Raw genomic sequence first — 14,179 nt, forward strand, 5'->3', positions numbered from 1 at the left:
GAGAAATGCTGATATCACTGAGATCTGGAGAACATTTCACTACAAACTTGCAGCTGACCTGAAATTGTGAAGAGAGTCACTTCAGGTCTGGAGTCTGGATCCATACATTATAAACACATCACAAAGGCTTTTATTAGCCTGGGTTCAACAAGCAGCTCCTCTGTTTTTGTGGTGTGCCGCCCTCGTGGTGTGCATACACGTCCATTTGCCTTTTTTGCCTTTGCCCTCTCTCATTAGTTGTTGCTTGAATCACTCATTGAGTTACATTTCTGACCATCTCACAATACAGGACTCATGAACATTTTAGTCATAAAAATCAATCAAACATGCCTGAAAATATCGGAAAGGCCTCCAATAACTTCAGAACTCGACTGGGAGGCTAGATTCGCGGTCAATTGCTCTCTACCTAGAAAATCGCTCCAGACTGTCAAAATGTGTCAGAAGGAGCAAATCAGGGTTCAAATCGGGCTAAAAATCATGTAGTGTAGGCTCAGCTTAATTTTACACAGAACACAGATTCCTTTGTGATCCAAAGAATGGTAATTATCACAGAAGAGAAGACAGAGAACTTGTGCTTCTAGGACAAGATAAGTGAGACATCAAGTGGGCTGTAACTGTAATAGCTACTTAAACATTTGTAAAGGCTTAACATACACAAAACATATGAATACTAACATGCAAAGTGAAGAACTCATAGATACATAGATACAAATGTAGATGCAGAAAAAAGGCAATGGCATCTGGAAAAAATATAAAAACGATGACAAAAATCCAGCAAATATGTAAATTAGTAAGCTGCATGGAAATAAAGCCAGCCTTAGAAACAGCTACAGCTAATCAGATGTCAAAGCACGGTTTCTTCTTACTTTCTTTTTTTGTTGTATCATCTCTAGATATTTAGGGTACTTTTACACTGCACAAAGTATCAGAACTTTCAGCATAAAAAACTGGATCTGTGCTTTTTCCATTGGCCACTGATCTAGTATCAGAAGGCCTAGCTGTTTTTTTCTGATACCTGAATCTAAAGAGATTAGCACCAACAGGACATAATGGTATTCAAGGGTTTTTCCTCTGTTTTGGCAACACTAGCTAATTCTCTTCCAGGTGAAGATAGACTGAAGCATTATTACATAACTAGAGTTGTATGCTGACTGCCATTTTTAGAATTATTCATTTGTAAAGAGCTCACCAAGGTAAGCTACTTTGGAAGATAAACACTAAATATATAAATGCTAACAGTGTTACTCGACAGACAAAAATCACGCGCTTTGCTTGACTACACACAATTTTGTTTGTCATTAATTGTTGTGTGAATAGTGCAGTATACAATTTCTTATTGGCCATTGAGTTAAGCTAACTAGGAAGCAAGATGCTTTAAATAAAATGCTTTAGAGTGGCAAAATGACAAAAAACACAATAAAAGTATTAACTGTTGTTCCTATGATGGTTCCAGCTGTCTCAAACAGGTGGAAAAATAGAACTACAACAGTTCATGTTTTCGATTATGCAGTGGAAAAACGCCCCTAGACAGCATGTTTTTGAAATTTGGAAACCCATGTTAAAATTGTCAACCCATTTAAAATACAGCTTTTTGTATTACATATGAATATATAATGTATGAATACATGCTCACCATAAGAAAATTACTTCTACTGTTTTTTTTGAACCAGCTGATCCAGAGAAAAGAAACTATAAATGGAACTATAACAGTCCAAAAACAAAATTATTACTGAATATATTTATTTTCATAGTTAAGGTTACTAACAGACACATGTTGGCTAGTTGGCACTAGTTGGCTCCACAACAGCCTCTCTTTTGTAATGAACAAATAAGAGTGATTCTGTCATTCATCAAAAAATTTAAAGTCTTTTGAATATTACTGATTGTTAATTTCTAAATACCATCCAAAGCAGTAAATACATTAGCTGTAAACCCACAAAAAACAAAAAGCATAAATGGTATAAATGAAAAAATAAAGAGGGGGAATGAAAGGTGTTTTTGCCTTTTATTACAGAGGGAGAAAGTAAAGCACTACAGAGACATAGAACAGATAGTGAACAAGTTCCAGCTGTACATCAGACCAGAGGTGTAAACACTTACAGACAAAGCTTAGGGACATAAATAAGAACTTCTGAAAAGACAAGTGAGGGAAAAGAACAGTGTTGATACCTCCGGGTACAGCACAGGAGAAAAAAAAACCAAAAAAAAACAAACCGATAGGACCCAGAATGGATCCTTGGGGTATGCCATCTCATATTCATTAAGGATTTAAACAGTGATAACATTTTTTTTAATCCTGTCTAGGAACTGATTTTATGCTTAAACATGTGAGACTGGGATTGTATCTAACACTGGAATGGAGGGGGGAAAAACATAACTAAGGATGGCAATGAGTACACCCCAGATGAGCCAGATGTAGGAAGAGCCGAGGAAGTACAACTTAGGAGATGGGGGCGATGAGGAAGGAGGAGTGGAGAGAGAGAGGGTGAGAGAGAGGGTGAGAGAGAGTGCATCTAGAGAGTAGTCATGTCGTTGAGAGCCAGATCCAGCTCCTCGCTGAGGGCTTTACCCTTCAGCTTCTGAGCGTACACCTCATCTGCATTTCATCACCAGACAAAAAGCAGACAAACAGTAAGCCAAACAGACACACGAGATAGACAGAACGAAACAAAGAGAGAACGGAAAGAGAACAGAAGGTCAGAAAGAGAACTGAACTTTGTACAAGCCGTCCTTTCTTTAAACTTACAAAGCGGAAATCACTGTAATTGGCCACTAAACTGATTAAATAAACATAAGAAAATTCAATCTGGCTTGACTAATATATCAAAGCAGTTTAAACAGCAACCATCATACAAATGAGTAGTATATATGATTGATACAATAAGGTTTCCTTTCATATCTCGAGTTTTAAAAACTCAAACAGCATGCTCATGCTCAGCAGTAATCCACCCTCACTAAGCACACTTGCATTTTGAGAAAGTACAAAACACAGAACATGTGCCAGACAAACCAATTAATCACACATCTGCATGTCACCTGAACCTTTTGTTAGTGTTTAGTTAATTTGAGTCAAATGTTCAGAGCTAAACCATAACTTCTTCATGCTGAGAAATGTACAGTCTGTCTTCTCTCTTTACAGCTGTCACTATAAACCATGTCAATATAGATGAACCGACATTTCTGGCAACAGTGGTCAAGAATGACATTTTCGGTTTTTATCCATTCAAAAATAATTTTTTTTCCAAATATAGAAGAAAATAGAAAACAGAAGACACACAACAGTTCGAGCAGTAGCAGATCTATAGTCGAAATATCAACCATGTGGAACTCTCTCATGGTTGTCAGACAAGCATTTTGTAATCACTGCTCATGCAAAGTATCAAGAGTTGGTATGAAACTTCTCCACTACAGCTTTAACAGACCACTTTTAAAAGAATAGCAACCTGCTCAATACACAGAATACAGCAAAACAACAGAGGCAGAAAGGAAAGTTCCTGCCTACCCACCAACACCATCTGTAGCCACAGTTTTTTGAATGATGAAGATTCACAAACGACAGAGTCAAAAGTACAAAGTACAATTAAGCAATAGTGGAGTTCACTGCCTTGAATGACCAACTGTTCCCTGTTGTAGAGGACACAGGATTTTGTGGCACACTATAGCCTACATACTGTAATATGTTAGCAAGTGTATTTTAACTGTGTATGTAAACTCTTTTATTAATAGTCATTTTTTTTGTTTTGATTTTTATTTCTGTGCATCATTACATATTAAGACAAAGCTCAAGTCTTTCAATACTTTATAATACTTCAATACTGACAACCTTCCAACCAACATTAAGAAAAGGATTCCCGAGAACATTACAAGAGCTAGTTTAAGATACCTAAACTCATGCTTGCTCCTAAACTTACTGACCATTTTATCAGAAACACCAAACATACAGGTGCACTTTGTAAGTTTACAATTACTAACTGTCGTCCATCTTCTTGCCACACAATTAAGTGACCCCCATCAATGAAAAAGGACCACTATAAGAAGACCACTGCCCAGACATTCTCAGCAGCACTGACAACAGCTTGGTAGTGGCTGTATCATTCTGGTATGTGCTTTTTTAGGTACATCACTGTTACTAAAATTTTAAACACTGTACACAGTGAAGCGCACTATGTTTAAACTATCAGACATAATTACTGATAGAAATATCACCTAATTAATAATAGCAAAGATAACTACAAAACATTCTACCAACGATGTGACTATTGACAACTCACTTGACATACTTCCTACTTGTGTACAGACAACATGCAGCAGTTTTTAAACCAATCCAGTGCAGTATCTGCAATATTTTAAGTCTTTCAAATAAACACAAGCATGCTATATAAATGCAACAGGGAGAAATAAAAATGCAAATGACAACTTGTTAGCTTGCAACATGCCCAACCTGGATTAAGTAGTTAACGATCAGAATGTAGGCAGAACTGTAATTAGGTAAGCTGCTGTAAACATACCTTCCAAATCATCAATGGTCTTCTCAAGTTTAGCCACAGACCTCTCTGCAAACTCAGCACGAGTCTCAGCCTAGAAAAATCAGCCAACAATACAGAAAACAATTAAGAATCCACCAGATCGTAAACTGTATAACTTTTCTATGAGTCAATGAAACCGGAGAACTCATAATTCATATTACAGAAATTCTACAGTACTTTACATGCTTTAACAGGCTGCTCACCTCTTTCAGTTTTTCAGTGAGGACTTTGATTTCCTCCTCATATTTGTCTTCTTTTGTGGAGTACTAGAGATTAAAGAGCGGTGAAATAATTAATGATGTGACCAGCACAGCTTGAATCTCAAGAACAATACGGTTTCAAAGCAAGATTTCTGACAATACAGAAAGATTGCAGAGCAGCATACCAGGACAGAGGGGGAGCAGTGGAATCAAATACAACAGCGTGGCACAATTAAATTAGGATTTTTTTGGACTTTTTATGTCCAAATCGTAATGCTTATTCAGTAATTACATGGAAAACAATACAAAATGTCTCAGATATTATATTATAAGAATGAGGATTCATTGCATGGAACAGCTTACAGTTCCCCAGAGTTTGGAGTTCTTTTTGTAAGGTGTTGGGGCAGATTGACTAACATTTTGCACCGTCAGAAACTCCATTGTGGCATTAAAAAGTGGCTGTTTCAATTCACTAAATGGATGAAATGGCTCTTTAGGTGACCATAAAAAGAGTGAAGTGGTGATTGCCTCTTCGCTTTTGGCTCATCGCATTTTCATTTATAGGAGTTTGCCTTTCAAAAGGGCATGGCTTTGGTGTTCTTCAAATACTTATTTTTTTGGAAATGTGATAACGTAATATAAAAAAAACCTAAAAACAAATTGTTTTTAGAAAAATTATGTTTTAAACTGCCATTTCCTAATACTTTATTTTACATTATCAAAAAGCACATTACAGATTTACTATGTCCAAGTTGTATCAGTTGTATCTTTGTGCTTGAAAGTTACAAACCTCATTTACTGCCAATATTATGACAACGTGACCAAAGACAGTTGTGTGAGAGCACAGAGTTTACTTTAGTTAAGACCTTTGGGAATAAAAAAAGCTTTACTTTCTTGACAAGGCTGTCCAGGCCTTCTGTTTTTGCTAAGTCACACTTAGTGCTTCAGTAATCATCTCTATGGTAACATCTAGGCCCGTGGGTGTGCAATAGGCTTGGCACTGTAACATAGAGGCCACGTTGGCTCTTCACGGTAACACAGCCAACATCTGCTTTTTCTCCTACCTTCTCTGCCTGGGCCTCCAAAGACTTCAAGTTGTTGGTGACATTTTTCAACTCTTCCTCAAGGTCACCAGATTTGCTGTGTCATAGTAGCAGAGGTGGGGAAAACCGAGGGGAAAAAAAAAAGAGAGAAAAAAGGGGGAGAGAGAGAGAGAGAGAGCACTTTCAGAAGATGGAGAGAGCAGAAGTCTAAGCTAAGGCGACCCCAACCTGAAGAGGGAGAAGAGGTTTTCCTGGCAGCACCAACAGACACTCTGGATACAGTGAGGTATAAAATGAACAGTTGTGAGAAAAAGAGTGTGAAACCTTTCAACATGAATGATTTGTAAAATGTGATGTGGTCATCTAAGTCTTAACAATAAATACAGATAGTGTTACTTAACTCACAGCGTGTTACAGTTTTAAACAGTCAAATCCAAAATATGAGAACCTCTAGGACAATGACCTCTTTGGAAAGGTCTAATAATAATAATCTAAAAAAAAAAAACAAAAAAAAATCATCATTTTGATTATACAATAACCGTAAAGTGACAGCTAAGGTTCTCCTGTGCTTAATAACAGCTGTATTAATGAGTCTAACATGAGAGAAATACTGAACAAGTGGTTTTCCTGAGAGGTTAAACCACATAAAACAACTGCTCTCCAAAAAAGAACATGAAGAAACAAAAGTTGAACTTTCTCAAAGTGGGGGTGATGCGCTGGTCAACACTGTCTGGCAGAGAACAAACCTGTTGTTAGCCCACTGATGTAACAAAAGTTAGCAGGGCTGATAAGTCCCCAAAAAATTCTCAAAATAAGCATGAAGATAATTGTTGTGTGTGCGGAGAACACATTACATGTGGTAAATTTCTACATTACCTTTTACAGCTCTGTTAGCTAAGAACAGTGTTTTGCTAGCTAGCTTGTTTTGTGTTGTTGATTATGCTCTGGACATTAAAAGAGCACAGACTACAGGAATTTGGGGGCAGGTTTTAAAGAGGTCATACTCTTAGCAGGGGCATATCCAGCACTACAAGTTTAACAAGTTGTCCCCAGTTACATATTCTTGTTATGAAATCATATCTTGTCTTGCAAGACTAATAAGCACCAAAACCTTGTTTCAACTGTGAAACATGGTGGTGGTAGTTTAATGAAGTGGGGGCTGTTTTGCTGCATTGGGACCTGGACAGCTTGCAATCATTGAGGGACCAATGCATTTTAAATTGTATCATGAATTTCTTCAGCAGAAAGTCAGGACATCTGCTGTGATGTAAACTCAAAAGTGGTTGTGTAATCCTCGATCAGAAGGAATTCTCTCTTTTAGGATGGACAGGTCAGTCCTGAACTCAGTCCTATTAAATTTGGCATGACCTGAAGCAAGACATTCATACAAAACATTCCAGATTTCTACAAACTAAGGGCCCAACATATCTCCTAACCTCTAAACAATATTAATTAGCAGCTAAACATTTTTGTTGATTGTGAGGAGGTTCCACTATTCCTAAATATAGAAGTTCACATATTTTTTCTAGGAAGTGTTTAAACTATTTGTTCAATAAAGATAAGTTACATTAAAATGTTGTGTGTCATATTCTAAATAAACCATCTTTACGCATTATTACAATTTAGACCAGATCACTTTTTGGAGTCATTAAAACTGAAATCTGGCTAATTCCAACGGCTTCACAAACCCTTTATCACAACTGTATGTGCCTGATATCAAAACAGTGCTTAACAAAAAAGCCTTAGGAAGAAGACTTCGAGTTGAATGTCACTGAATTGAATACATTCATGACAACATTTACAATTTAATAAATTCAACAATTGATTGTTAACTTGGATACATTTATAAGAGAATTCATTTCCCTTCAACTTCTCTTAATAATTAAGAGTTTTTTCCTAAGGCTTTGGTGGGGGCCACCTTTGCTGGGCAGGAGATGGTTCACCTATAAGCACTTTGCTGAGAGAGAGAGCCACTTGAAGCACAGCAGCAGAGCTAACCAAAGCAGGGAAGGTGGTCAGCGAGTTTTGGCAGGAAAGGAGGAGAAAAAGAGTTAGCGTTAGCATTCAGGGTGCTTGAGCAACAGTCACTCTGCAGTACCTCTTCCTCCCCGCACATCAGGGACTTCAAATTCTGGTCCATGAGTCTAAGCTCCTCCTCCAGCTGCCTGACTCGACTGGGTTAGTCCAACATGGGCAGGGAATGTGGGGAAGGAGGCAATAAGTTGGGGAGGAGGGAGCCACAAATGTGGTGTGTCCCAGGGTGGGGTGCATTGGTGCATGCATTTAGAAAACAAAGGGAGACTGTGGTTAGCGGACCCCAGAGCTGTTCACGCTTGGACTTCCTTTTACCAATACTGGGAGTGGGGTGGCTGAAGGACCACAAGCAGCAGGTTAACAATCTTGTAAGGTTAATTGGGAATATGCTTCTTCTCTGTTCCGATTGCACTCAATTCTAAATTTATGTAAATGGCTAACTGACTACAGGTAATATCATTTGTACTGCCTGTTGCTTTGGGAGTCCTTTTAGGCACCACAGACATGCATCATGCTGTTCATGCGAGATATAATCAATACTGTAAACCATAACAGCGAATGCAACACACACATTACTCTTATTCTCAATGCATATTTAGCACGACTGGTCAAACAATTAAGGCAAGACACTACAGGCAGAAATTAGTATTTTGGTCCTGTCTATCAATTCTCAAATTTTTTGATAAATAGTATCTAAACATCTCTTTTCTTTAACCATAATCATAAAAATGTCTAAAATGTCCCATTCTTAAAACTGTTTTTTTTTCTAAATGAATATTTCTCTATATTCAGAACATCTCGGCTTCTAGAACACCTGTACCCATGAAATCGTACATACAGTATTCTGAAGGTTATTACAGAAGAATATCCTAATATTTTGCTCATAGATGGATTTATGCTATATTTTGTACTGGCAAAATGACCTGAAAAGTAAATACTGTAATAACAGTGCACAGTGTTTTTGTGATTAAACAACAGAACAATGAGATTTCATTAATCTGTTCTGTAAAATCCTTCCTCTAGTTTTCACAATGAAACACATACATTTAATTCTAACATCACCCAAAATCCAAATTTTTGTTTTTAAAAATATGTATATTCAAGCATATTTAAATGGATCACGTCTCATTTACATATTCAAAAGTATTTTTTTTAACTTCCAATACAAAAATATACTTGTAAGGATTAATAATTACCCTATTCACCTGTTGTGTCTTGCCTTAACTATCCATAGTCACCAACACTACAACTGTAATGAAGCCACAAGTCTCATTTATATTTGCATTTAAAACACAGAGTACACATGGACATACGTCTGTTGAACAAAACAATATTAGCACAAATGACTCTGTAATTTGAGCTCTTAAGTACACGCAGCAGCAGAGCTGCAGACATGTGCTCTATTGACAGTAAATAATACTCACGCCTCAGCCACCTCGGCACGCTCTTCAGAACGCTCCAGGTCACCCTCAAGGATGACCAGCTTACGGGCCACCTGCAGAGAACACCAAACAACCTCTTAAACACACGTAGCATTACAGTGACAGGCATGGGTACCGCTTTCAGTTTAATCCATCGAGAATAATAGACCCAACAGCACTTGTAGACTAATTAAATGCTTTAGTACTCAGTGGACGTACATTTGCCCACACATTTCAAGCAGAAGAGTGCAAAGTTGACAGCACATACATATAAGCCAGGGCTCTGAATACCACTGGACTACACATTTTTGCTGATTTCTTCACTCTAACACATCTAATCTAGGCTATGAACTTTCTAGCACTTCATCAATATGTGTATAAAAATGCCTGCTACAAAAACTACAGTCAATTTTAAGCGCTGAATGTAAGGCCGATTCTTTGCAGTCCAAAATGTAATGCAGTGTTGACTCTTCAGTGAGCCAAGAGAGATTACGAGTCAGGTCACATGTGAACAAAGCAGTTAACAAACATGGACACCACAGTTGCAGCAGTGGCTAGACTCTGAACTCTGTTACTGCAGGCAGTCAATGACAGTCTTAATGTTCTTAAACAGAGTGAATCCTGCCAGTTTAATCCGCTGGTCAGTAGTGTGAGGGCCCTCTCAGCGCCACCAGCCTTAAGCCCATGCCACGCCTAAACACAATATGCTCCTTAAGCCTATAGCAGTGGGCAGGCAGACTGGGAGATTTAACTACTAACAGTGTCAGAATTTGCTTATATTTGACCTCAGATATTTCTCGTTTCAAACTTCTATCAGTAATCAAATCACAGGGTTAGCGCAAACAGATCTTCACATTAATGACTGTGGATCCTAAACGTGTAAAGGCAGGATCAACTAAAGACTCTGATCTCATAAAACTTTATCAATGCAGTAAAAAAAACCCAGGTCACTGAACATATGCACAATTTATTTGTGAGAAAATGCTGATCATCCTGAACAAACTTGCTCAGAAACTTATTTTCCTTTTTGTAGTATTTATACCAACATACAGGTCAAACTGACATCCATGTAAAACTGAGCTGATATGCCTAAGTATTTGTAGGAACTTGAAGAGAAAAGGTGTAAATCATATTAAAACTTAGCACTGAGCCCTGAGGTACACACCTCCTCATATTTGCGGTCAGCCTCTTCAGCAATGTGTTTGGCCTCCTTCAGCTGCATCTCCTGAAGCTCCATCTTCTCCTCATCTTTTGTTGCTCTGTTTTCTATGACCTTCATTCCTCTGTTACACAAAGAAGGGATAACTTCATGATAAGTTTTATTTGGTAGAGTGGTCTATAACCCACCATGTGGAAAAATATATATGCTGAATGTGTGTTTATCAAAATATGTATAAAAATGAGCAAAATGTTTTTGTTGAATGCATTTCAGTTTAGGGAAAGCAATTTGGATTATAACACAAATCTGAAATGTATTTCATATATAAAAAATTACATGCCCATGTACATTTTTTGCTTCGCTCTAGTTATTACAGCAAAGCAACGCATTTACCACTTGGATTAGGATTTGTTTTATTTACATTACAAAACACGAAATTGAGAAGGTCCAGATAAAACAGGCACATACTTAAAGTCTGACTTGTGTGCTTACCTGCTTATTCATTAGTGCTCATGCATTAAAACTAATATCAATGTATGTAGTCACCTCTCGCTCTCATCTGCAGCTTTTTCTGCTTCCTCGAGTTTCTGCAGTGCGGTGGCCAGCCTCTCCTGGGCTCTGTCCAACTCTTCCTCAACCAGCTGGATACGTCTGTTCAGGGAGGCCACCTCAGCCTCTGCCTACAAGGACAACATAGTCATAGTTAATCACACTTTGCAGAAATTCAAAACAGAACAAGCACAGTGTTTTATCTGCGTTTTCATCTGTGGCACTGTAGTATGAAAAATATATGATCTATCTGCATTTTGAACTGGCTGACTGGTGGGACCCTTGGGATGTTACCAAAGCAATCATTAAATCATTAGGTAGACATGCATCTTAGGAACCAGTGGTTCAGAAGCTATATACCCCTAGACATCCTCTCATGGGACACTGAGGAGCATTTTTCTTTAGATGTTTCTAATTACTTTTGAGATAAACGTCAAAATGTAAAGTTCATTCTCCCCAGCGAGAACTAAACCAGCCCCCAACTCATTACACCAGCAGACCAACAAAGCATGTTTAGCTTTGATACTGTGTGCTTGGGACTTTCATGGGTAATTCCATGGACAATGTCTTTTGGGGAAAAAGAGAGGTAAGATAACCCAAGGAAGGCTAAATGAAAATGAACTGAGAACTAAACAGGAGTTGTGTTGCATTGTCAAAATCAGGGCTAGATCTTTTGAAGGTGTCCTCAGAGAGTTGAAGACACGTTCTATACTGGCTGTGTTAAGTAGCAAAGACACTACACACTGCGAGTCTCACACAGTAACTGCCTTGTAAACCAAATGGAAAAAAAGGAATGTTACCTTTATTCATGACTTTAAAGAGCAACGCATTGTTTGCCCTCCTAAAGTAGGCCTTGATAACAGACAGTTAACTGTTAACATGCCAGTGTCTTCCATTAATAGCTTCAGACTGCTAATTCTACAAATATAATCTGGATAAAACATACCATCCCAGGACAAAACCTCCTACCTCCAAAATATGAACTTTATGAGAGAAGGAATAAAATGTTCTAAATTAAATATGGCAACTGCCATTTTCAAATTCTGCTCCAGGTGTGGACAGACGAAGCAGCAGATACATGATATCCATCCATGACGATGACTGAGATGATTAGACCATGGAGTTCAAATTCCAGCATTCCAAGTTTCCCACTAAGACATGGGCAGTGGTCCCGTCAGCACAAAAGAGCCAGTGTTCCACACTCCCCAGCAAAAGACAGCTAATCAAACCCCCATTCTGTCAAAACCTCTCAGCCCGAGCCAATTCCAGTCTGATTCACCAGGGTAGCTGTGGAATGCCACAAACGGCATCCCAAATATTTCCTATGGCTAAAATGTGTAACTCACATTAAACTCGCCCACTTTGTCTAACTAACTGGTGAAAACCAGTGACTTAGGAAAAAGAACAACTTCACAACTTCACATTTCCATGGCCATGCTGGGAGCTTTTGCCTTTTATTCACAAACTGTCCATAGCCATGATACAATAAAAGCTTTTAAAGTCCAGTATTTGGTATTTTATAAATACCAAACTTATTGCAGTTTATACCAACTATTAAGGTCAGTATTAGGAAATGCTCTCATATGCCTGGTTCTTCGATATTGCTCATTGACCGCATACTGTCGGTAAATGTCCATTTTAAGCCTTTAATTTACAATCTCAAAGATTCCTTTGAACCTGTAGGCCTACAGTAGGTACTGACAGACGTCTGTGCTTTGGCAATCCTTTACCGAATCCTGAATCCTTTAATAAATAAAAGGTAGTCTGTAAAAGCATCAACTGCTCTAACATTCCTACAGAGTAACATTTTCCTGAGATCTTTCTACAGAAAACACAACCACTAGGTATCTGATACATGAGAAGTCTGGACATTCCCAAGGTCTTTTTGCTTTGAGGCAGCAAAGAGAGCACAGGAAATGATTAACCTTCTGCTCTCTGGGACCTGGGCCAGGTTGACTCAAGCCAATAGAAAAGAAGACTGGGAGGGGACACAGGAAGTGGGAGCAGGTTGACTAAACAGTTCACTCCTCGCTGGGTCAAACTGTTATGGCTCCCACCAAGAGCTGACTTTTTGCCTATTTTGCACTTTTAGGCCTTATAACACCCCAAAATGTGATGTCTATTTCACAAACATGTTTCAAGAGAAGTCCGAAAAAGCCACATGGTTAGGCTGTGAAAGAGAGAGCTAATTTGATCATGTTAAATACCCAGACTGCATCTGTGCCAACAGAATGTGCTGGGATCAGATGGAACAGCTTACAGCACCTCACCGTGCCGTAGTAATCAACATGGGGTGGTAAATGTTATTAAAGGTAACATCAGACCTTCTCATTAATGCACAAATTTTGACATCAAGGAATAGTATAGACAGTAAATACAGTCAAATTAAATGAACAGTATAAAACTACTCTACTTACATATAATCAAATGACAGCAACAGTACCAGCTCTAACTTAATTAGTATGGTTAAATTAAAGGAACAGCATCAACACCAATAACTATGGCTAAATTAAAGGAGTAGTGTCAACACTACCGTAATGACTCTGGTCAAATTAGAGGAAAACTATCAACAGAAACTAAATGATTTTAGCCAAATTAAAGGAGCAGTATCAGCAGTAACCGAACAACAACAGCCAAAAAATCAGCTAGCAAGTCTGAGCCAGTGACCACCAGCCTTGTTCCAGCTCACGAATTACTGGAACCCTTTGTTTAGAGCATCTTTGAAATTTAATATGATCAGGAAAAATGCCTCAGAATACTCTGATGGTCTAACATAAATGTCTAACTGTATTTTATGTTTTTTTTTATTAAAATATACATATATTTTTAGAATAAATAGACATTTTTTTCACAGTAAAAATTCAGGTTTTAATTGTTTTGCTAAAAATCAGGAGGTCCCATTTGACTAAAAGACTAAACATTTAAAAACATGGTGGTCCAAGGGTTCTTTAGTAAAGGCAATGGCTTTATTTATAGTTCTTTGCATGATTAAGTGGTTCTTCAGATTGATGGAGAAAGTGTTGTATATGGTTCTATATAAAACCTTTTTTAAAATAGTTCTACAAAGCACCAAAAACGGATTTCTAGTATTGGCATGATATATCAAGAACCCTTTTTAGTGCAAAATAGCACCATTTTCAAAGAGCACGTTCTCCATCAATCTCAAGAACCATTTCACTATGCAAACAGCCATTTTAAGCATGAAGAACCATCATATTAAGTGTGTACAATTAATGTTATAATTTAA

The 14,179-nt window shown here is 37.9% G+C and overlaps 1 protein-coding gene across 8 annotated transcripts in view; it reads right to left on the minus strand.

Annotated features, from left to right (window-relative positions):
• Positions 1-14,179, minus strand: part of tpm2 (tropomyosin 2 (beta)) — a 29,772-nt gene that overhangs the window by 4,686 nt on the left and 10,907 nt on the right. For 2 of the 8 annotated variants that reach the window (XM_036595747.1, XM_036595752.1), the window contains 7 exons: positions 10,930-11,063; positions 10,390-10,507; positions 9,228-9,298; positions 7,868-7,943; positions 4,730-4,792; positions 4,509-4,578; positions 1,987-2,596 (listed from right to left, as the gene is read on the minus strand). In XM_036595747.1, the coding sequence (XP_036451640.1) occupies positions 2,514-2,596; positions 4,509-4,578; positions 4,730-4,792; positions 7,868-7,943; positions 9,228-9,298; positions 10,390-10,507; positions 10,930-11,063 (615 nt within the window). In that variant the 3' untranslated portion in view covers positions 1,987-2,513. Of the gene's footprint in view, positions 1-1,986; positions 2,597-4,508; positions 4,579-4,729; positions 4,793-5,790; positions 5,867-7,867; positions 7,944-9,227; positions 9,299-10,389; positions 10,508-10,929; positions 11,064-14,179 lie in introns of those variants that run through there. The other 6 variants (XM_036595745.1, XM_036595749.1, XM_036595753.1 and 3 more) reach the window with 3 other exon arrangements.

The sequence above is a fragment of the Colossoma macropomum genome, unplaced genomic scaffold (genome assembly GCF_904425465.1).
Source record: "Colossoma macropomum unplaced genomic scaffold, Colossoma_macropomum, whole genome shotgun sequence".
NCBI classification, from domain to species: Eukaryota; Metazoa; Chordata; class Actinopteri; order Characiformes; family Serrasalmidae; genus Colossoma; species Colossoma macropomum.